We start from the raw sequence: 23,292 nt of genomic DNA, 5'->3' as shown, positions 1-23,292 counted from the left end.
ATATATAAGTCAATGTATAAGATTGTTTCATGAACTATTTAAAGATGTAGAAGCTGGAAGCTCGTATAATATTTTTTATCTTGTGCAATAAACTGATGGCGATGGCTTTTTTTTTGCTATATATCTAATATATTATATATAAATTTTTCTTGATTTTGAAGCGCTTAAAACATGTTTTAACAAAATATTTCAGGGCGATAGCCAAAGCGGAAGTCGCGGATGCGTGTGAAGAGGCGCGACGCTCGGGACGCAGGTTCGCAGTGCATTTCCTGCGCTGCTCCTACCTCATGCAGAGTGACACTGTGCGGGCCACAGTCAGCGCTGACCAGTCGCTGCCGACGCTGCTGTTAGGGTGTGCGGGCGGGACCATTGTAGCTGCTGCTAGGGTGCCTCAGGTAACTACCCATTAGTCCTATAATAAAAAAACCGGCGAAGTGCGAGTCAGGCTCGCGCAATGAGGGTTCCGTACTACAGTCGTATTTTTTCGACATTTTGCACGATAATTCAAAAACCATGATGCATAAAAATAAATAAAAATCTGTTTTAGAATGTACAGGTGAAGACCTTTCATATGATACCCCACTTGATATAGTCACTCACTGTAGTGTAATTATATTATAGAACATGAGGGTATTCTCAAAATAAATTCAGTTGTTGGTCAACCAGCCTCGTTTTATTACATGGTGACAGCGGCGAGAGTGAAAAATGATAAATTAAAGAGTAATAGTAATGTGATAATTAAATAATAAGCAATAAAAGTGATATTAGTAAAGTGATTATTGAAAATAAGTAAGAATGGAGCACGCACGACCGCCACCGGAGCTAAATATAGAAGGAAGTCCAGCCGTGCGGGCTGAGGCGTGGTCAAAATGGTGGAAGCAATTCGAAATATTCCTCAAGGCATCCGGGATAATAAAAGAAACTCAGGATGTACAGGCCAGCTTGCTGGTAAACCTCATCGGGCCAGACGGTTATGAAATTTATTCTACATTCACGTACAATAAAGGTGAAAGTGCAGACGACCTGAAATGTTTAAAAAGTAAATTTGATAACTTTTTTGGAACCAAGAAGGCTAACGTGACGATGTTAAGATTTAAGTTTTTTACAAGAAATCAAAGCGACGGTGAGACTATAGGTAAATATGTAACCGCGCTCAGATTACTCAGCCAAGATTGCAAATTCGAGCATCTCACGGATGATTTAATAAAAGATCGGATCGTATGTGGCATATCTAACAATGTCGTGCGAGATCGACTGTTGAGAACGGACGATTTAAATCTGGCGAAGGCGGTGCAAATTTGCGAGGCTGATGAGGCGTCCAGGCACGAAAGTCGTCAAATACAGGAGGCAAGTTCGAGCATACGGGTGGATGGAGTGGCTGGTCGGAGCGGTCGCGAGGCTGGACGAGGCAGTGATCGAGGCGACTGGTCGGCGTCGAGAAGCGCGCGCGGGTCCTGGCGCGGCGCCGCCGCCGCCAGTGGGGCGCGCGACGAGGAGCGCCGGGGCGTGCGCCCGCGCCGGGAGGGCCGCGCTTGCTATCGGTGCGGCCGTGATTTTTGTGATGAGCTGCGGTGCCCAGCTATTCAAGCTATTTGTTTTACGTGTAAATCCCGGGGGCATTTTTCCCGGAAGTGTAGATCAGTGGGAAAGCGGGTTCACAAAATAAGTGAGAGTAGTGAATCGGACGGATCTAATGATGAGTTAATTTATGTGAATGTGATTAGCGATGGTAAGCCGAAGGAATGGACTACGTTTTTGGACTTTAGTGGTAAGCAATTAGAATTCAAATTAGATACAGGATCGATGATAAATATTTTGTCAAAATTCGAGTATGAGGAATTAGGCCTTAATTTTAAAAATTTAAGTCCCTACCGTGGCCGTGTGCATTCTTACACGGGTAATATTGTGCCGATAATAGGACAGTGTTATGTATTATTTAAGTATAAACAAGTAGAATATAACCTAAAATTTGTAGTGTGTAATATGAAATGTCAAAATATTTTAGGTCTGAGTGCTTGTGTGAAGTTAGGCTTGATACAGCGGGTAGACGCATTGGATATTGATAATGATTATAGGGATCTATTTAAGGGCCTGGGAAAATTACCGGGAGTACACAGATTAACCATAGATAAAACGGTGCAACCGAGCATATGTCCAGCTCGCAAGGTTCCACTAGGGCTTAAAGATAAACTGTATAGTGAGTTGCAGCGTATGGAGGAACTGGACGTGATTCGTAAAGTGCACCGTCCGACTGAATGGGTTAATGCTATTGTGATAACAGCGAAAAAGAACGGAGATATACGTGTGTGCTTAGACCCGCGACCGTTAAATCGCGCTATTAAGCGTGCGCATTTCACTCTGCCGACGGTGACCGATCTCGCGTCGCGACTTCGCGGGGCGAGTTTCTTTAGCGTGCTCGACGCTCGCTGTGGGTTTTGGATGCTGCAGCTGGACGATGCCAGCGCCGACCTGTGTACCTTCAGCACACCTTTCGGCAGATACCAGTTCTTGCGGTTACCGTATGGAATAAGCTGTGCGCCAGAATTATTTCATTCGAGGGTGCGACAACATCTGGAAGACCTGGAAGGGGTCGATTCCTTTATCGATGATATAGTAGTTTGGGGTAGAACTCGCGAAGAGCATGATTTACGTCTAAAACGATTACTAGAGAGGGCACGGGAAATAGACATGAGATTTAATAAGGATAAGTGTAAATTCGGAGTTAAAGAAATAACGTACTTGGGGCATATTTTCGATGAACGCGGTATGAGACCGGACGTAAATAAAGTGAAAGCTATCTTAGAAATGCCTGAGCCTAGGGATAGAAAATCGTTGGAGCGGTTTCTAGGTATGATTAATTACTTATCGAAGTTTGTTCCCAATTATTCACAGTCGGTAGCAGTCCTTAGGTATCTATTAAAGAAAAATTCTGAATGGGTCTGGGATTCGGTGCACTCGGAAGCAGTGAATTTATTAAAAAATAAAATCGCAACGGCTCCGGTACTAGCGTTGTATTCCAGCGAGCTGCCCGTGGTGCTGTCGGTGGACGCGAGCTCGGAGGCGCTGGGCGCGGTGCTGCTGCAGGGGGGCCGCCCGGTCGAGTTCGCCTCGCTCACGCTCACCGACACGCAGCGACGGTACGCACAAATAGAAAAAGAGATGTTAGCCATCGTCTTTGCGTGTGAACGTTTTCACCAGTATATATTTGGGAGATGTGACATCACGGTACAGAGTGATCATAAACCGCTCGAAGCTATTTTTACAAAATCGCTTTCCTCGGTTCCCGCGAGGCTACAGCGCATGTTGTTAAGGATTCAAAGATATGATTTTAAGGTCACTTATACTCCGGGAAAGTATATGTATATAGCGGACACGTTATCTCGTGCGCCGTTATCAGATTATATGTATGAAAAATTTAATGAAAGTTTGGAGGCTCAGACTTGTTTTATGATTAATAATTTACAGTTCAGCAATCAAAAGCTAAGGCTGATAAAAGAACATATAGAAAAAGATGAAGAATGCCAAGAAATACTGAAGTATATAGTAGAAGGATGGCCTAGAAATAAATACGACGTAAAAGTTAATCTTAGAGTTTTTTGGTCTTATCGTGAAAGTTTTCAATATGTGGATGGTTTAATATTAAAGGATTATTTGTTGTATATCCCAAGAGCCTTACGAGGAGATATGTTACAGAGAATTCACGAGGGGCATCTCGGTATGGACCGGTGCAAGCGGCGCGCGCGACAAGTGATGTTCTGAGTAGGCATGTCGCGCGACATGGAGCGCGCGGTGCGCGAGTGCGCGACGTGCGAGCGGTATGCGCCGGCGCCGGGCCGGGAGCCGATGTTGCCGCACTCTATTCCTGATGTACCCTGGCTCAAAGTGGGCTCGGATATATTCGAGTATAGGAAGAAGTATTATCTCATTTTAGTAGATTATTTCTCTAACTTTGTTGAAGTTACAGAATTAAATCTTATAAATAGTAAGTCTATAATAAAGGCTATGAAAGAACAATTCGCAAGACATGGAATACCAAACGAATTAGTGACTGACAATTTTTCTGCGTATGTATCTAGTGAATTTCGGGCCTTCCTTAGTGCATGGGATATCAAACACGTCACATCTTCTCCCTTATATGCACAGAGTAATGGTAAAAGTGAACGGAGTGTCCGTACTGTTAAAAACTTACTAAAGAAATGTTGCGACTCGGGCGAAGATTATTACATAGGGCTGTTAAATTTGAGAACTACGCCACGAGAAAATATCGATTCGCCCGCGCAAATTCTTATGGGTAGGAGACTAAACACGCGGTTGCCTACATATCACAAACTCTTGGATGAAACAGTCGATCGTAAAAGAAATTATAGTGCTATATTGAAGCATCAACAAAAACAAAAACTAAATTATGATAGGTCTGCGAAACCCCTTCCACCGCTTCACACGAATGATAAGGTTGTGATAGTAGACGGCAAGGAACGCAAGCTTGCGAAAGTGGTTCAGCAGACTGCGGAACCTAGGTCTTATTTTGTAGAAGACCAAACCAGGCGTATATATAGGCGCAATAGGCGACATCTGGTAAATAGAAAGGGCGAACAGACGTCCGAGGGAAGGCACAATGATTGCGAGACACGTTCAACTGAAACTAGTGCGAGTACAGGTGAGTCCGGTACGGTTGCAGATACTAATCTCATGGGTACGGGACCAGCCAAAATGACGTCGAAAGACGCTGTTTTGCTGCAGGATTGTGCCTTGCCTCGTCGCACGAGAAGGGCTTGCCGTTTAAACAATAAAAATAATTCAGAATAGTACTGTTGTTGTGTAGATTGGTAGTGTAACTTGTACATAATTCTTATTTTATTTTATCTATTGATGAATTTTAGCAATGATAATTATTTTAAGTGGGTACTACTAGTAATGTTATTTTGTATTGTGCATTGTTATTTTATATCGGATTATTAATGGAATGTGTTATATGGTATGGATTTTGTAATATGAGGAGATGAATAGAAATTTAATGTATTAGAATTGTAATGCATGTCACAAACATCAATTGTTTTTCAGTATAGAAAAAGAAAGATGTAGTGTAATTATATTATAGAACATGAGGGTATTCTCAAAATAAATTCAGTTGTTGGTCAACCAGCCTCGTTTTATTACACTCACTTCGAAAGTTGAAAATACTAAATATTAGTTCATGACTACAATTTAATTTTTTTTGTGTGATCTAAACCTAAATTCGCGGTTTTCAGATTTTTCCCCAAATGTCAGCTATAAGATCTACCTACCTGCCAAATTTCATGATTCTAGGTCAACGGGAAGTATCCTGTAGGTATCTTGACAGACAGACAACAAAGTGATCCTATAAAAGTTCCGTTTTTCCTTTTGAGGTACGGAACCCTAAAAGTAATAAAAAGTTACCTAAACTATTTAATAAAACTAGCTGATGCCCGCGATTTCGTTTGCGTGGATTCAGGTTTTTAAAATCCCGGGGGAACTCTTTGATTTTCCGGGATATAAAGTAGCCTATGTCACTCTCCAGGTCCTTAACTATATATCCATGCAAAAAATCACATCGATCCGTTGCTCCGTTGCGAAGTGATTGAAGGACAAACCAATAAACCAACAAACAAACACACTTTCGTATTTATAATAAGAGTACTGATAACTACTATTACTATAATAATAAAAAGGTACCTGACTTTTTAAAATTCAGGCGTCGGAGGACGTCGACAGAAACGAAGCTTCTATTTTTACTGGACTGGACTGGTTTGGTTCAATCCGGTGCTATCCAGTCCAGTCACTTTGGCGACATTTTTTCTCCCTTTACTTCCTGACATTAGTCTAATCGTTCGTAAAAGGTTTCCAAAACTAGTAATTTATAACGGAGTGCTTGTTTTAGGAAATGGTAACACCAAGTTTCACGGCGGAAAAGTGGCTGTCGTGCTTACTGCCCATCTTCCACGCGAGCATGTTGCCGCCCATCGCCGGCCGCTCCGCGCTCACACACGCTGAGATGAGTGATACTAAGGTAACGCTACTGAGGCTGAAATCTATAGACTTAAGATTGAGTTAAAACGAGACAGAGATATATGAAATGAAAATGAAAATGAAATGAAAATCTTTTTTATTCGTATAAACTTTTACAAGTGCTTATATGCAATAGTCGGATGCATCTACCACTGGTTCGGAATGCCTTTCCTGCCGAGAAGAACCAGCAAGAAACTCGGCGGTTGCTCTTTTCAAATCTACACTAATATTATAAAGAGGAAAACTTTGTTTGTTTGTTTGTTTGTTTGTACTGAATAGGCTCAAAAACTACTGGACCGATTTTAAAAATTGTTTCACCATTCGAAAGCTACATTATCCACGAGTAACATAGGCTATATTTTATTTTGGAAAAAAATAGGGTTCCGTAAGATATTTGGGTTTTTCGGACACAAGGTGTAAAAAATCAACCAGAAAAGTTACTTATTTTGCGTACGCTGCCTAAACTATAAAAGATAGAACCATAAAATGTTCTAATTAATTGTAGATCTTATAAATATCTACAAAAAAGTCCGCGACACACTATACCCATCTATGTCGAGTGAGGCACAGCAACCATTTTTTTATTTCTTCTATACATAATGTATATATTATTTATGGAAGCACTATACCCAAAATCGATTAATGGACGGAATGATAAGCAACATACTAAACCTTAGTGGTTTTTTTGTTGTGTTAAAAGTATTTGTAAAATGTTCAATATTTGATAGTTAATAAAAAAAAAAAAAAAAAAAAAAAAAAAAATTTAAAAATCTTGAATTTTTTTTGGACTACATTTAAACGCGTTTATTTTACTCATGCTATTAATCCTTATCAAAATAAATGATTTCATCACTAAGAACAGTTTATGGAGATAATATTTGGTCTTTGAATGATTAAAATTGGACGTTTGGTTTTGAAGTTATGGCGAAATTAAAATATTACGATTTCTGCTGCACGGCCCGTTGTATTATATAAAGAGGTAATGTCGTTAAGTTTGTTTGTAGGGGGTAATCTTTAGAACTACTGAACCGATTTTAAAAATTCTTTCACCAGTAGAAAGCTACATTATTCCTGAGTGACATAGGCTATACGGGATCTTTTAAAACCTAAATCTACGCGGGCGAAGCCGCGGGGATCAGTATTATATAAAGAGGTAATGTCGTTAAGTTTGTTTGTAGGGGGTAATCTTTAGAACTACTGAACCGATTTTAAAAATTCTTTCACCAGTAGAAAGCTACATTATTCCTGAGTGACATAGGCTATACGGGATCTTTAAAAACCTAAATCTACGCGGGCGAAGCCGCGGGGATCAGCTAGTATTTGATATAGGTACAAAATTATGCCATGTATAAAATAGTATTTGCAGTCTTGTGCGTTGCTGGAACGAGCTGCAGGTCAAATCCACGCTCTTTTATCATTTAGATAATCTTCATTTGTGTAATATGCTTTTTTCAGGAGCATATTTTTAATAGATTTTTAAACTTGTGCAAAGGTAAGTCCAAAATAGTTTGCGGGATTTTATTATAAAAGGTAATACCAATACCCACAAATGACTTTTGGACTTTCCTGAGGCGGAAGGCAGGAGCTGCAAGTTTGTCTCTGTTTCTAGTTAGCCTATTGTGTAGATCACCAATTTTCTTGTAACTAAGAATATTTTGTCTTACAAAAATTATGTTATTATAAATATATATAGCAAAGTAAGAGTCTGCTCTATAGCTCTCACCCTAAGGTAGAGATCTATTGAGCGCACTTTGAACACGTCCATAAAAACATAAATAATTTCAAGAAAAAAAGTGACTGTCATAATGTAAATACCTACTAGAAATAAAAATAAACTTGTAATGCCCACCTCCAGGCTAAGTAAAATCTATAAGTTTTTATAATAAGCTTCCAGAAGACATATTGGAGATGTCTCTCAACAAGTTCAAAGTTTTCATAAAACGTAAACTAATTGAAAAATCCTATTACAATGTAAAGGATTATTTAAATGATAAGCAAGCTTGGGAATGAGTTGCTTAACAGATTGTGATAGTTCTAATAAGTTTCAATAATTTTGTAAAGTGGTGATAATAAAAAGAATACCCGGCTGAGTTTGTTGTGGGCTCTTCTCAGACCTGGGCGCGTTTGGAACCCTCTTAGCTTTAGTTTTAAGTTTGCGTAATAATTATCACCACTATATCTTAGAAACCCAACATCTGACCATCAAAAAGAGTTATTAATTACCTATTTTGAATAAATCATTTGACTTTGACTTTGCTCAGACTTAAGACTGAGTTAAAACAAGACAGACCTATGCAAGAGATTTAGCTGTCTCGTTTTAACTCTGTCTTAAGTCTTAGCAAAGTAATAGTCTGCTCTATAGCTCTCACCCTAAGGTTGAGATCTATTGAGCGCACTTTGACTTTGTTCAGACTTAAGACTGAGTTAAAACAAGACAGACTTATGCGAGAGATTTAGCTGTCTCGTTTTAACTCTGTCTTAAGTCTTAGCAAAGTAATAGTCTGCTCTATAGCTCTCACCCTAAGGTGGAGATCTATTGAGCGCACTTTGACTTACTTTGCTCAGAGTTAAAACGAGACACACTTATGTGAGAGATATAGCTCTGTCTTGTTTTAACTCTGTCTTAAGTCTAAGCAAAGTCAGATTGCGATTTCACGAAACTGCCCAACGTGCCTAATGCAGTTTTCACTTCGAAGTCAAAGTCAAATGATTTATTCAAAATAGGTAATAAATTACTCTTTTCGATTGTCAGTTGTTGGATTTGTAAAATATTTGGATGATATAGTGGTGATAGTTATTACGCAAACTTAAAACTTAAGCTACGAGGGTTCCAAACGCGCCCAGGTCTGAGAAGAGCCCACAACAAACTCATTTTCAATTCATGTTTTTCCTCAACGCCAGGTGAGCCTCATCAACTGCGAGCAGCTGGTGCAGGACGCGATGCGCGTCGCCATCAAGTACGCGCAGGCGCACTACCGCCACGCGCACGACGCGGATAACGCGCAGAGCAGGCAGCACAACTGAACCGCCAGTCTAACAAGATCCCAGGACCACCACACGTTACTTATTTCCCCGCAGTGAACACGTAAATTTTTAAAGCATCAATTGGCTTTGACTCTGCATCAATGTGCCTATTACTGCAGTGGCGTGCACAGGGTATAAAGCAAGGTTTAGATTAGCAACAAAACTTGCAGAAGTTTACTTCCGCAAGTTATTTCTACTGTGTAAACAATCACTTCCGCAAGTCACAAATGTATGTACATGTACAATATTGCTCGTAGTGTAAACAGTTCTGCAAGTACTTGCGGTATAACTTGCAAGAAGTTCTTGCTAGTCTAAACCTCGCTTATGTCCTGCAAATTGCTATTGCGCTGGAACCATGTCTCATTAACATCGAAATTACGTCATTGTGATGGCAGCCGAAATAAAATATACTTACCATCAGCTCGAAACTTCCGTCTAGTGCTGACGTTACTAAAATGGCGGACACGCGCATCATCAATTTGCGGGACTTCTAAGCATTTAGGTAGGAACCTATTTACTGGCAGGTCATAATAAAAAGAAGGATCGAGTTATGACAACTAGGGTAAGCAGGGCTTTTGTCTCTTGACATGCACGCCACTGGCCTATAGCTTTATGCTAATTATTTTTAATTAGATAGTGATTATAAAAGAATTCAATAAGTATTTCATCAAATTGCGTGTTACGAATTGTATGATGTAAATTATTTTTCTAGTCGTTTATGTTAATTTGAATAAAACAATTTAATTTTTATAACAAACTCGTTTTATTTACAAAAAATACGCAATATTTACATTTGTATCGCTTAACCTTTACGTTGAAGAGATAGCGACGCTTTGACAAACACACAGTGGTCAGAATAGAGGACAATTCATACAACAATCTAAAAACAGAAATTAGGTTAAAAAATCTTTTTATATATAACCTGCATCAGTCAAATTAAAAAGGTCGCTTGTTAAATTGACTCAACATTCGACTCTATAATCTTCGTGATATTTACATACACTTCAAGGAAAATAAAAACTGGTCAAGTGCGAGTCGCACTCGTACATAAAGGGTTCTGTATCATCAAGAATTTTTTTTTGTGATGTTACTACAAATTCACGGTTTTCGGATTTTTCTCTTTACTTGTGCTATAAGACATTGCAACCCGCCAAACATGATTCTAGGTTAACGGGAGATACTCTAAAGGCACAGTTCACGACGGTTAGGTACCTTGTAACAAAACTGGGTTTTCTTTTTTTGTCGGTTTCACGTCACCCATATCCTAATATCTGACATATCGACGATTCAGGATCAAACTGAGACTTCACTTTGCTAGTGCTTGAATGGTCTTGACAGACGGACAACAAAGTGATCCTATAAGGGTTCCTTTTTTCTCTGGATACAGAACCATAAAAAATTACAACTGAATCAAAGCGTGTATTTCTTACATGCAAAACTATAGTGTTCGGCGTTATCAGGAAATCTAGATCGAATCAGACTTTTATATAAGGACCATTTATCGCCACAAATGCTTATACAACAAGAGTCAATTTAAAATAATTATACACCACTAAAGGTATGATTCCGAACCACGCTGCACGCCGCAGTGCTGCCGCAACAGTGCTGTCACAGTCCTGTCGCGGCTGATGTAGACCTTACAATGCACGATTGCAAAAACGATTTGCAATCGTGCATTGTAAGGTCTCCTGAGGATGCTCCGGTGTCGGGGCGAAACGTGCGTCGGGTGTGTTTGGGATTTGTGTGGTGCTGCGTATTGCTTGCCTTGTGGCTGCTTCTTCCTGCATATTTAGCAGTAGGAGGGCGGGCGGTGCATTTCGCATGCTGCATGTTGCACCATACAGATTCGACCTGTTTCAGCGGATTGTAGCAAATTAAGCTTTCGGTTCATTGTAAAACCTTTCGTCCTTAAAAAATTCCGGTAGTTAATTTAAAAAAGTAGTGTATAATTTTCAAAATTGACTCATCCTGGAATGGAACCCGTGACTTATTCAATATGAGTAAATTCGCTAGTGGTTGTCCATATACTGTAGGTCGGAAAGTAGTAGAACGGTGTTGGGGAGAGGTCGTGGCTGCGGCGACAAGATGGTCAGAGTTTGTCGCTCCATGTCCACTGCCGTTCTGAAACCAAAAATAGGAATTGAACTGTCGATAATTGGGTATTTGACTACATCAAAAATAAATTATTTCTCAGTGGTTATTAAATAAAGGGTCTTCCAAAATACGTAAAATCGACGTCTTTTGTTAGTTTTAAGTGTAATAACCATTTTAAATTATCGATTAAACTAAAAAAGTATGTACGTCATTATGATGTGACGTCACATTCCAGTATTTCATAGAATATCGCAAGTGCGCGTTTTGACGTTTGATAAAAGTTACTGCATCTCGATTGCAGGAAGCCTGCATCAATCATTATTACAATCTCAATTGTTGTGGTTGGCTGAATTTGTGCGATTCTTGTTGCAACAATGCATTGTAGCCAATAGAGAGCGAGCGTCAACCAATCAGAGGTGATTGCGATCGTGACTTTGTAGCTGTCATTCTCCCGCAATCGCGCAGCAGTAGGGCGATTGTCTAAAACCTGCATCAATCATTATTACAATCTCAATTGTTCTGATTGGCTGAATTTGTGCGATTCTTGTTGCAACAATGCATTGTGGCCAATAGTGAGCGAGCATTAACCAATCAGAGATGATTGCGATCGTGACATTGTAGCTGTCAAACAACCGCGGTAGGGCCGCAGATTTGACTAGTTGTCAAATACTGTATTATGTTACTTCGCAAAGTTGTTATTTGTCAGAAATGGTGTGACCTTTTTTGACAAATTACACCGTTTCTAACTAACTTATCGACAAATTATATAGGTTTGAAAATTAATTTTCGCCATAGTAAAATTCTTTATTCTAATAAGTGGTGAAAAGTTGACATTATGAGCGGGGTAATGTTGACATAAGTGGGGGTAATGCTGACGATAAGTGGTGTAATGTTGACATAATAAGTGGGAGTGTTGACATGATAAGCGATTATGACATGATAAACGGGGTAATGTAGACATGATAAGCGGGGTAATGTTGACATGATAAGAGAGGTAATGTTGATGTGATAAACAAGGTAATGGTTGACACAACATGTGGGCAACTTTCACATGATGTTAATATTGTCACTAGCTTGGTCAGCGCAACTTCACATCACATCTAGCTCACGATTGATGCTACTTACACACAGACAAACCCGGCGAGGTTACAATGTAGCACGTGATCATCAGGGCCGCCCGCGAATGATACAGAGAGCACCCGATGGGCTAGGGCAGCTGAAGGCCACACATTCACTAGCTTCGTGAGCGCATCTTCTGCCCGCATGCCTAGTGGCATGCATGAGTCTGGTAACGACGGCGCTCCCACCTATAGGGAAAGAAAATATTTGTAGGATGTGGGTAAAGTTGACATGATAAGTGGGGTAAACCACATATGAGAACTTATCTGTCTGTGTCAATTTAGGAATGGTTTTTTTAATTAATCCAAACTTATATTCATCACCACCATCATCATCATGATTAACCTATGGCCGGCCCAGTACTGAGCACGAGTCTCCTCGCAGAATGAGAAGGGTAATATTATAAAAGGGAAAGTGTGTCTATCTGTCTGTTACCACTTCAACTCAACAGCTGAACCAATTTGGATGCAATTTGTTCAGCTTTTATTTCAAACACAAAATATTCTTATTTCTTACCTTATAAATTTTCAAATCGGAAAACTTAACGTCAAACGAGTGTGGATAGTAGGGGGTTCGCTTCCCGTAGAAGTATTCTCTGATTCGCGCGTCCCGAGCTTCCGCGCGCTGACTTGACGATCTTTCTACCACCTACGAAACGTTCATATCTATATATTTTATATATAAAATGAAAAAAGCTGACTAAGCTGACTAACTGACTGATCTATCAACGCACAGCTCAAACCACTGGACGGATCAAGTCGAAATTTGGCATGCAGATTACGTAGACATCCGCTAAGAAATGATCTTTCAAAATTCAACACCTGGGGGGGGGGGGGGGTTTAAAATAGGGGTTTGAAGTTTTTACAGTCCACGCGGACGAAGTCGCGAGCATAAGCTAGTTATATAATAAACAAATAAAGAAGATCCTAGTATGTATTAGAGATACCTAGACATTCTAAAAAAAAATTCTTACCCCTCCACTTTTAGGCAGATATACAACTTTGACAAACTTTGGCATGTCCCTCTTCAGTTCATTGTACAGTCTTTCATTGTCTAACACTAATATCACATCCACCTGAAAATAGATTAGGACACTTACATTTTTATTCAAATAAACTTTTACAAGTGCTTTTGGATCGTCAAAACCAGCAAGAAACTCGGCGGTCATTTACAACAATATAACGCCGTAATATTTTATAAGCGATTGTAGCTCCGCACATTGCAGGAGCGAGTCAAATCCACGCTTTTTTATCATTTACATAATATTGAATTGTATAATATGCTTTTTTAGAAGTCTTAAACTTGTGTAAAGGCAAGTGATGCACAAAAATCAAGTGGGTAGGAGGGGAATCAAACCTGTTACTTACGATGATGAAAAAATAACTTACTTCAAACGCTTGTGCAGCATGCGTTAAAACTTTGTACCCGGCGCCTTTCACCCAACCACACGTGTTGATTATTACACCTGATGTTGATGCTGGAAAACATTACACTAACATGCATCAAAATTACTCTTAGAGATTTTCACTTTTAATTTAAATGATTTTATTAAGTAAAGCAAAAAATATACACTTTATTTTATCATAACGGCGTAGCGGAGGAGAAGAAGGAAGACACATCTGCTTGCATTGTCAAGGTATTGTCTGACCGCTTGGGAGTTTCCGGTATCTCTTCTGAGGCCATTAGCCGGTCCCATCGGCTGGGTCAGCCTAGTGGTGACAAGCCCCGGGCTATACTAGTAAAATTCAAGGACTTCTCTGTGAAAGATAAGGTATGGCTTGCGAAGAAACATCTTAAAGGCTCCGGAATCACATTGTCAGAATTCCTGACCAAAAGTCGGCATGCCTTATTTCAAGCGGCACGCCAACGCTTCGGGGTCCCCAGGTGCTGGACAAAGGATGGCACCATCCTGGTATTAGGACCTGACCAGACGCGGCACCGCATCGGCTCTAGACGTGATTTGGATGCTATTCCGAGTACTGAAGTGGTGACGCAGGCCTCGTCTGCTGCAGCAGTAGTCGCAAGTGCGGCAATGGATACCAGGCCTATTCAAATGCGTTCCAAGAGAGTTGTTAAAAAATGAATTCTATTTGCTCGCTAGCTGTGTACATCTAACATGTCACATGTATGTCGATCTAAGCGTATCTGTATATATATTTTTTTTCTGTACTAATTACTAAGCTCAAAGGTTTATTTTATCATAATCTTAAAATACTGATTTGTTAGCCCGGTTTCTAAATTTATTATTCGTATTTACAGATTGTAATATGTATTATGATTTTCAACTCTGTGATTGACACCTGACAGTGACGTACAGACATTGACGGATTCACGGCTTGACTTTGACATAGCAATAGCGTTCGGAAAGTGGTATCTATAGTCGGTAACGTCACTTAAAAACTCTCATACGTTCCGGTAGTGTAACGTTATTTATAACAGATACTTATTTGTAATGTGATTTTAGTTTAATTTTTCTTTTTTCTTTTTTTGGCTTGTTTTGATTTAAATTACCTAGACCGTACGATAATTTTAATCAATGTTTGTAAATAATTAAATTTTTTTTTTTTTTTTGTCCTTTTTTATTCTGATATTTCTGTTGATTAATTTTTATACTTAACTTCTATACTTATGTAAATCTCTTTCAGACTACTGGCGGGTTAGGGACCTTTGTATGTATTTGTTTTAATTTTGATATTTGGTTTTTGTTTTTATTCTTTTATTTATTTTATTTATTTATTTTATTTTTATTTATAATTTATGTCGTTAGATAATATAAGTATTACTTCTGATGATTCTGGTGATTTCTATTCTTTGCCGTCAGTTATCGATTCATCTAGTGAGGTTAGCTTTCACAGTACAATATCTTCTATTCCACTTAATGATGCCCTTACTTCGTACTTCTCAGATTCTCTGAAAAATTTCAATGTCATTCACTTGAATGCACAAAGCATTCCGGCTCACTACTCTGAAATGCTTGCGTCTTTTGAATCTCGTAACATTCACGCCATTCTTGTCTCTGAATCTTGGCTAAAGCCCTGCTTACCCTCCACTTCTTACTCTTTACCAGGGTTCGTTCTTATACGCAACGACCGTATTGGCAGGGGGGGTGGAGGGGTTCCAGTGATGGCTCCTCCGTCTAGAAGCGAATCAAGTGACAGGGACATTCCTCTTGTCACGGAGGAGGAGATGGACCTTGCCCGCGAACCTCTGCGGACTAAAAAGACGGCACCGGGGCCTGATGGTGTCCCGGGTAAGGTGGTCCACATAGCACTGGAATATCTGGCGGAGTGGCTTCGGGAACTGTTTGACAAGTGCTTGCGCTCCGGACAGTTCCCGAAGTCATGGAAGGATGGAAAGCTGTGCCTACTGCGGAAAGAAGGCCGCCCGGTAGATTCCCCTGCGGCATATAGACCGATTGTGTTGCTTAGTGAGACGGGCAAGCTTTTCGAGAGGATCCTTGCCGCACGTCTCATTTCGCATCTTGAAACGGTGGGACCAGGTCTATCCGAGGTGCAGTATGGTTTCAGGGCGGGCCGTTCTACTTTAGATGCTCTAGATGCCCTGAAGAGCCTAACCACGGAGGCGGCAGAGAGAGGGCATGTGGTCCTTGCGGTTTCTCTCGACGTCGCCAACGCTTTCAATAGTCTCCCCTTTGAGACGTTACGAGAGGCGCTTCGGTATCATGAAGTGCCACACTATCTCAGGAGACTGTTGGAGGCGTACCTTCAAGAGAGGGATGTCATGTGGGAAGGTAGCGATGGACGACTGTACCGGCACCGCGTAGGCAGTGGAGTCCCGCAGGGCTCGGTACTGGGGCCGGCGCTCTGGAACGTTGGTTTCGATTGGCTCCTGCGGGGTCCACTGCTTCCAGGGATGAGGGTGCTGTGCTACGCTGACGACACCCTGGTCACTGCCCGTGGGGAGAATTACGAGGCAGCGGCTCGCCTTGCCGAAGTTGGCACGTCCATGGTGGTGGACAGGATCAGGATGCTGGGCCTGAAGGTCTCAATCACCAAAACAGAGGCTCTCCTATTCCACGGCCCACGCAGAGGTCCACCCCGGGGTGCACAAATTACCGTCCAGGGCACAGTCGTGGAGGTTAAGGCCTGTATGAAATACTTGGGCCTTACCTTGGACGGACGATGGGGCTTCGGAGCGCATTTTAGGCAGCTCAGTCCCAGGCTTATTAACGCCGCCGCAGCCCTCGGTAGACTGCTGCCAAACATTGGAGGACCTGGGTCTAACTGCAGACGGCTGTACGCGGGAATTGTGAGGAGTATGGCACTGTATGGGGCGCCTGTGTGGGCCCACGCCTTGACTCCGCAAAATAAGATCCTTTTGCGTAGACCGCAGAGAATAATAGCTGTGCGCAATATCCGGGGGTACCGTACAGTGTCATGGACCGCTGCTACGCTGCTCTCGGGTGACCCACCGTGGGAACTACAAGCTGAGGTGCAAGCGGAGGTGTACCGATACCGAGCTGGACTGAGGGCTCGGGGTGAGTGGCCAAGTGCGGAGGAGGTTCAAAGCATGAGAGCCACTGCACACACGGTCCTGATCAGCAGATGGAAGGAGGACTTGCAAAACCCTATTGCGGGCACACTGACTGTCGAAGCAATACAGCCTCAACTAGAGCGCTGGCTGAAAAGACGTCACGGGACCTTAACTTATCGACTGGTGCAGGTACTTACAGGACATGGCTGTTTCGGTGAGTACCTGCACCAGATTGCGAGGCGGGAAGTGACCCCAGCCTGTCACGAATGCGGTGCTCCATCCGATACGGCACAGCACACCCTGATGGAATGCGCAGCCTGGGCGCCGCAGAGGCATCTATTGTCGTTCACCTTGGGCACTGATCTATCGCTCCCAAGCGTGATAAGCGCAATGATCACAAGCGAGACTTGTTGGACGGCAGTAGTGTCTTTCTGCGAGCAAGTGCTCGCATTAAAGGAGGCGGCTGAACGAGAAAGAGAGCTGGATCCCAACGCTCATCCCATACGCCGTAAACGCCAAGGGCAAAGGAGGCGCCGATATGCTCACTACCTCGGGCCGTAAACCCGAGGAGGAAGGCAGGGGCATCCTGTAGGGAAGCCCTGTGAGGCATCTGTACCGCTGAGACGGCATAGTAGTATGCAAACTGCGTTCCTGTGCCGCCTCATCATGGCGCTGACGGGTCCGCTGGGTTTTAGTGGGTATTCTGGGTTACAGTGAGTCCCACATACCTCCCCGGAAGAAGCGTGGTTCAGCTGCGTTTCTTCCGGGGAGGATGCGTAAAAGCATTTCCCAGCGAAAAAAAAAAAAAAAAAAAAAAAAAAAAAGGGGGGGTGGAGGGGTGGCGATTTACCTTCGATCTTACATTCCCTTTGCGGTCGTGAGTTCGTCCACTCAGCCTCCTCCCTCTAATGCGGCCGAACATTTATTCATTGAAGTTACACTGTCCCATACTAAAATTCTTCTTGGCGTTTGTTATAGTCCATCTCTACACATTGATTATTTCTCTGCCTTTGAACGTTTACTTGAAAATTTGACCCCGTCATATAGTCATACCATTGTAATGGGTGACTTCAACACTTGTTTACTCAAAGGCGACAATCGGTGTAAAAAGTTACAGTCGGTTACCGATGCGTGTAATCTACATATATTGCCGCTCCTTGCTACTCATAATAAACCCGATTGTGTCCCATCTTTGCTTGACTTAATTATTGTTTCCTCACCTGAATTCGTTCTGAAGCATGGCCAGCACGAGGCTGATGTTTTTTCTCACCATGATCTTTTATTTCTTTCATATAAAGTCCGTCCACCAAAAGCAAAATCGAGAATCCTTCTGCAACGTAGTTTTAGTGGAATGGACAAAGAACGTCTTGTTGAAGATGCTCGCCTTTTGGACTGGTCTGCTGTTATTAACGCTGCTACGGTTGACATGAAAGTCGAATTATTTAACTCCTTTCTCATTCAGCTTTACGACGTTCATGCTCCGGTTAAGCCTATAAAAATCAAACATTTACCAGCACCTTGGCTAACAGATGATCTCAAAAAACTTATTATGAATAAAGGCTTTGCGAAAAGTAAACTTAAGGCCGAAAAGTCTGATAAAAATCAGCGGAATTATAATAAAGCTCGGAATCGCTGCAATACATCGTGTAGAGACGCACAACGACGCCACATTCACAAATCTGTCGAAAACGGCGACCCTGCCAAAGTTTGGAAATTTCTAGAATCTCTTGGAGTTGGTAAAGCATCCCCTAGTTCGCCTCATCAGAATATTGATATTGATCTCCTTAATAAACATTTTACTTCAGCTAGTACAATCGATAACTCAGATAAGGATCGCACTCTGAGTATTCTTTCATCTATGCCAGCTCCTGATTATCAACCGTTTAATTTCAATCCTTTCACTGAATGTGATGTTAAAAAGAACATATTATCAGTCTCGTCTAATGCCGTGGGTGATGATAGCGTTAGTCGTAATATGATCTTACCTATCCTTGACGTTGTTATTCCTGTTCTAACACATATTTTAAATGTATCTATCTCAACGTCTAAATTTCCTGAAGCTTGGAAAAGTGCTCAAATTATTCCTCTCCCAAAAAAGGCTCATGCCTCACATTTTTCTGAATTTCGCCCTATTTCAATTCTCCCATTTCTATCTAAAGTTCTTGAGAAGCTAGTTTTCCACCAATTGTACCTATTCCTAAACAGAAATTGCCTTCTAAATCCCCTTCAGTCTGGTTTCCGGTCGGGCCATAGTACGACTACAGCGCTAGTAAAAGTCACCGACGACATTCGACGGGGCATGGATAATAAACAGCTCACTGTGTTGGTATTGCTGGATTTTAGCAATGCATTTAATTCCGTCGATTTTGACATCTTGCTGAGTCTGTTACGTTCCATTAACATATCTCCATCAGTGGTTGGTTGGTTTCAGAGTTACCTCAGTGGGCGGCGGCAGCGTATTCGCATCGAAGGTATGTTTTCATCTTGGTGCGAATTGCGTGCTGGGGTTCCTCAAGGTGGCGTGTTGTCTCCTTTACTCTTTGCTATCTTCATTAATTCAATTTCCCAAATCATTACTTCTCTCTATCACATGTACGCAGACGATCTCCAAGTGTACACTCAGTCAACTCTCGAAGACTTGCCCTCTGCTATTTGTACTATTAATAGGGACCTGGCGGCTGTCAGTGAATGGAGTAAGAGTTATGGTTTAAAAGTGAATCCTTGTAAATCCCAGGCTATTATTATTGGTGGTGCTGGCTTGATTTCGAGGGTTGATTGGGATAATCTACCAATACTTACATTAAATGGTGTTGTTATACCTTATAGTGCTACTGTGAAAAATCTCGGTGTCTACTTGGACACTACTCTCTCGTGGTCTCATCAATTAAAGGAACTCAGTAGAAAGACCTTTGCTGCCATGGGTTCTCTCAGGCGCCTACGTTCTTTGCTTCCCATTCCTACTAAGATTATGTTAGCTCAATCTTTACTGCTCTCTATTCTCGATTATGCAGACGCAAGCTACATTGATTTAACCGAGGACCAACTTAATAAACTTGAGCGAATTCAAAACCTTGCTATTAGGTTTATATTTGGCTTGCGCAAATATGACCATGTCTCCGAATTTCGTTCAAAGCTCAAATGGTTACCCATTCGCTTTCGCCGGAATCTGCACATTGTTTCTCTTCTGTACTGTGTATTGTTCAATCCAATGACTCCAAGTTATTTAAAAGAAAATTTCAAATTTCTAGGCCATGACAGACCAGATAGAGTTTTACGATCAGCGGGAAAACTCATTCTAGCGCCACCTACACATCGGACAAAATACTTTAAGAATTCCTTCACGGTCACTGCTATCTGTTTATGGAACGAGCTTCCCTCGCAAATCCATCGTGCTGAATCCCTTAACAAATTTAAAATTGACGTCAAAGATCATTACCTATCTCTTTGCTATCATCAGTAACGGCATAGTTTATTATTTAAATCTATATGTGTATATATATCTATGTAGTCTTATGTATGTCTATTATACTTTATTTGTATGTATTAGTGTATTAACAATATGTATTTTATATTCTTATTATATGGTTTAGTTTATTTAGCTATTGGTATTTAGGTTTATTTTACACCACCTCCCATTGTCCATTTGTTCGTTTTTTCCCTAGCGTTAAGGTTGTCTGGAAGAGATCGCTATTTAGCGATAAGACCGCCTTTTTGTACCTACTTATTAAGATTTCTTTTTGTAACCTGTCATTTGTGTTTCTGTGGTGCAATAAAGTATATACATACATACATACATACATAACGTACACTGTCCTTACAGGGAGTCTTAATGTGACAGTGTACTCTAAACAATCTTATACATTTACTAAACAATTATTACAATTATGATGTGTTTACATTAACCCCTGTTTACATTTACCCCGGATACCTATACCCCATAATGTTAAGACATTAGCCCTATTCTAATACAAAAATACAAAATGTTTATGATCTACAATTAAACTTAATTATATTTATTTTGGGGTACATTATTCAATCAATCAATCAATCAAATTATTTATTGCTTATTTTGGTTTACAGATGGGTCTTAGTCATATTGTGATGTGTGATGTGTTATTTGTATACCTTTCTTATTATTTTCGCAGCGCTCCGCAATGACTTCAGCTAGTCGTGAAACTATAGTATTGTAGAGCTCCAGGTTTTCCCCAGGGGTCTTGTGTCCAAAGTGGTACACCAGCGGCGCCTGCTGACTGAAGCCTTCCTCTATAGACGCAGGCCGCTCTACTAGCAATGCCCCTGGAAAATATATTTAACTAATTTATTATGATGGGCCCACTGTGGTTGGCTAGTTTTGGTCACAAAAATACAACACTCAGTGGCACCGATTCCGTTGTCTTGCTCTAAACTAAATTTAGAGTATCTGCATTATTTTCTTTTTAACAATGCTAAAAAAGGAACGGCGCATGACTTTCACACTTAAAGACTCTAAATTTTAGTGCACAATACAACTTTAAACAGTAGGTTCGCGACTGCACACTAAAATCACGGGTTTTAACATCTAAAAATTAAATTAAAAACTGTCAAACTGTGTCTGTCCTTTTCATATTACATTAGTAAGAAGAACATGCAAATACTCTAAAATTAGGTTGTGCTCAGAATCAGTACCAGTGTGTTGCTAATCTATTAATTCTAATAATTGTGTGTCAAATGGAATGCTATCTTACAAATGTTTACATAAAATAAAACTAATTTGGTTTCAAAAATCAATCATTTATTTATTTATTGACACTTTATTGCACACAATACAAAGTAAACATTGAAAAAACACAATACAGGATCTTATTCTAATAGATGTAGCATGCAAAGGCGGCCTTATCCCTAAAGCGATCTCTTCCTCCAGGTTTTCATTATAGTTAATGATTGATTTTTGAAACCAAATTAGTTTTAGTTTAGGTTAAACTAGTGTTTAACCTAAAAATATATATTAACTAGCTGATTCCCGCGACTTCGACCGTGCGGAATATGTTTTTTAAAAATCCCGCGTGAACTCTTGGATTTTCCGGGATAAAAGTAGCTTATGTCACTCTCCAGAGGGCCTAACATGCGCCCCGCGAGAAAATTTTGTCTAAGCATTATCTCGTGTTTCTTCATACAAATAAGACGAGTAAATGCGTAGACAAAATTTTCTCGTGGTGCACATGTTAGCCTAACAGGTCTTTAACTATATCACGACAAAAAATCACATCGATCATGACAAACAAACACACTCTCGCATTTATAAAAAGGTCGGGATTATAATATGGGTCAGGATTTCATTCTTGGGTTTCTATAAAAGACCGATCATCTGCCTTGCAATGACAGTAGGACCCTACTCACCATACATTTTTCTGGACCCCTTAAATTTCCACAACCAATTTTAAAAAAATGTGATAACCAGCCCAAATCTTTGGGAGATCCATACTAATGTAATAAATGTGAAAGCAAGCAGAAAATAAAAGAGTTCCTGCGAGATTGAAAAACCTAATTGCAAGCAGTCAAGTTGTGGACATCATCTAGTGATAAATAAAACTCACCAACAGTGCCTGGTACACTGATATTCCCTTGGCCAACATCCAAATCCACAAATATTGGGCGTCTGGCCATCCTCACAGCATAGTTGAGCAGGATCCTGACCAGGGTGGACTTGCCGACGTCGCCAGGGCCCACCACCATGGTCACAGGCCCTCTGGTGTTCTCCTGCTCCGCTGCGACCCTCTGTTGTTCCAATGCTGCATGTACATTGAGATATACTACCTAAAATTTATTACAGTCAATCTTAAAAGCTTTAATAAAGTCTAAAAACATGCCATAAATGACACTTCCATGTTAGCCAGCTTTCACCTTAGACTGAGGCTGAAATCTATGGAGTGCACTTTGACTTTGCTCAGACTTAAGATTGAGTTAAAACGAGACAGACTTATGTAAGAGATATAGCCCTGTCTTGTTTCGCTACGTTCACGTTATAATACATATTAGTAGATTTTAATGTGGATAAAAATATTAATTACCATTGGTGTTTCTTTAGCGATATAGCTAACTTCCGTGCGTCCTCGCAGCTCCACCGTGCAGCCGTGCCACGTGAAAACGGCCACCTTGGCACCAGTGTGAAACTCATAAGGTTTTCCTTTGACCAGTTCGGTGCCAAATAACTCCGCGTACCCACTCTTAACCTATAAAAATATTCCATATTTACTTCAATAGTCGAATATTTAGTATATTTCACACATTTTGATGTAAATTAACTCAATAATTCGATATTCTTGGTTGATTTCTTACCTCCAAAACAACCTTTTCGTTTCTGGATTCGACTTCGAAACGAAGTTCGGAGTCAGGCTCCAATTTGAATTCTTGCAACTGCACTTCAGTCATTGTGATTGTTATATTATTATTATATGGAAACTTCGTTCATTAAAAATTCAAGAAAAATACTTTTAACAAATTTTTACTTTTTCTACAGATGCAAGATGTTTTGTGGTGGTTTTGTGTGTTTTGTGT

The 23,292-nt window shown here is 40.7% G+C and overlaps 2 protein-coding genes across 2 annotated transcripts in view; one reads left to right on the top strand and one right to left on the bottom strand.

The window, feature by feature from the left end:
• Positions 1 to 9,808, top strand: part of AlaRS-m (alanine--tRNA ligase, mitochondrial) — a 19,381-nt gene extending 9,573 nt beyond the window's left edge. Inside the window, 3 exon segments of the mRNA XM_034978248.2 lie at positions 194 to 395; positions 5,900 to 6,028; positions 8,929 to 9,808. Of these exon segments, the coding sequence (XP_034834139.1) occupies positions 194 to 395; positions 5,900 to 6,028; positions 8,929 to 9,051 (454 nt within the window). The 3' untranslated portion in view covers positions 9,052 to 9,808.
• On the bottom strand, positions 9,780 to 23,292 carry cbc (crowded by cid). The gene is made up of 9 exons (XM_034978258.2): positions 23,074 to 23,292; positions 22,806 to 22,967; positions 22,332 to 22,551; positions 20,884 to 21,054; positions 13,653 to 13,741; positions 13,238 to 13,339; positions 12,781 to 12,912; positions 12,271 to 12,452; positions 9,780 to 11,172 (listed from the first exon to the last, which is right to left on the bottom strand). Exons 1-9 carry the CDS (start codon positions 23,164 to 23,166, stop codon positions 11,061 to 11,063), a joined length of 1,263 nt encoding a protein of 420 aa, XP_034834149.1. The 5' UTR covers positions 23,167 to 23,292; the 3' UTR covers positions 9,780 to 11,060.

The sequence above is a fragment of the Maniola hyperantus genome, chromosome 18 (genome assembly GCF_902806685.2).
Source record: "Maniola hyperantus chromosome 18, iAphHyp1.2, whole genome shotgun sequence".
In the NCBI taxonomy this organism is placed as follows: Eukaryota; Metazoa; Arthropoda; class Insecta; order Lepidoptera; family Nymphalidae; genus Maniola; species Maniola hyperantus.
Note: the sequence above shows the minus strand (reverse complement) of the source record. Positions and strands in the feature narration are given on the sequence as shown.

Excerpts from the sequence above, each read along its gene's own strand:
- cbc (XM_034978258.2), bottom strand. The coding sequence starts at position 23,166 with ATGACTGAAGTGCAGTTGCAAGAATTCAAATTGGAGCCTGACTCCGAA. Across the intron at positions 22,968-23,073 it reads ACGAAAAGGTTGTTTTGGAG|GTTAAGAGTGGGTACGCGGA; the intron begins GTAAGAAATCAA and ends ATATTTTTATAG. Across the intron at positions 22,552-22,805 it reads TCGCTAAAGAAACACCAATG|GTAGTATATCTCAATGTACA; the intron begins GTAATTAATATT and ends AATAAATTTTAG.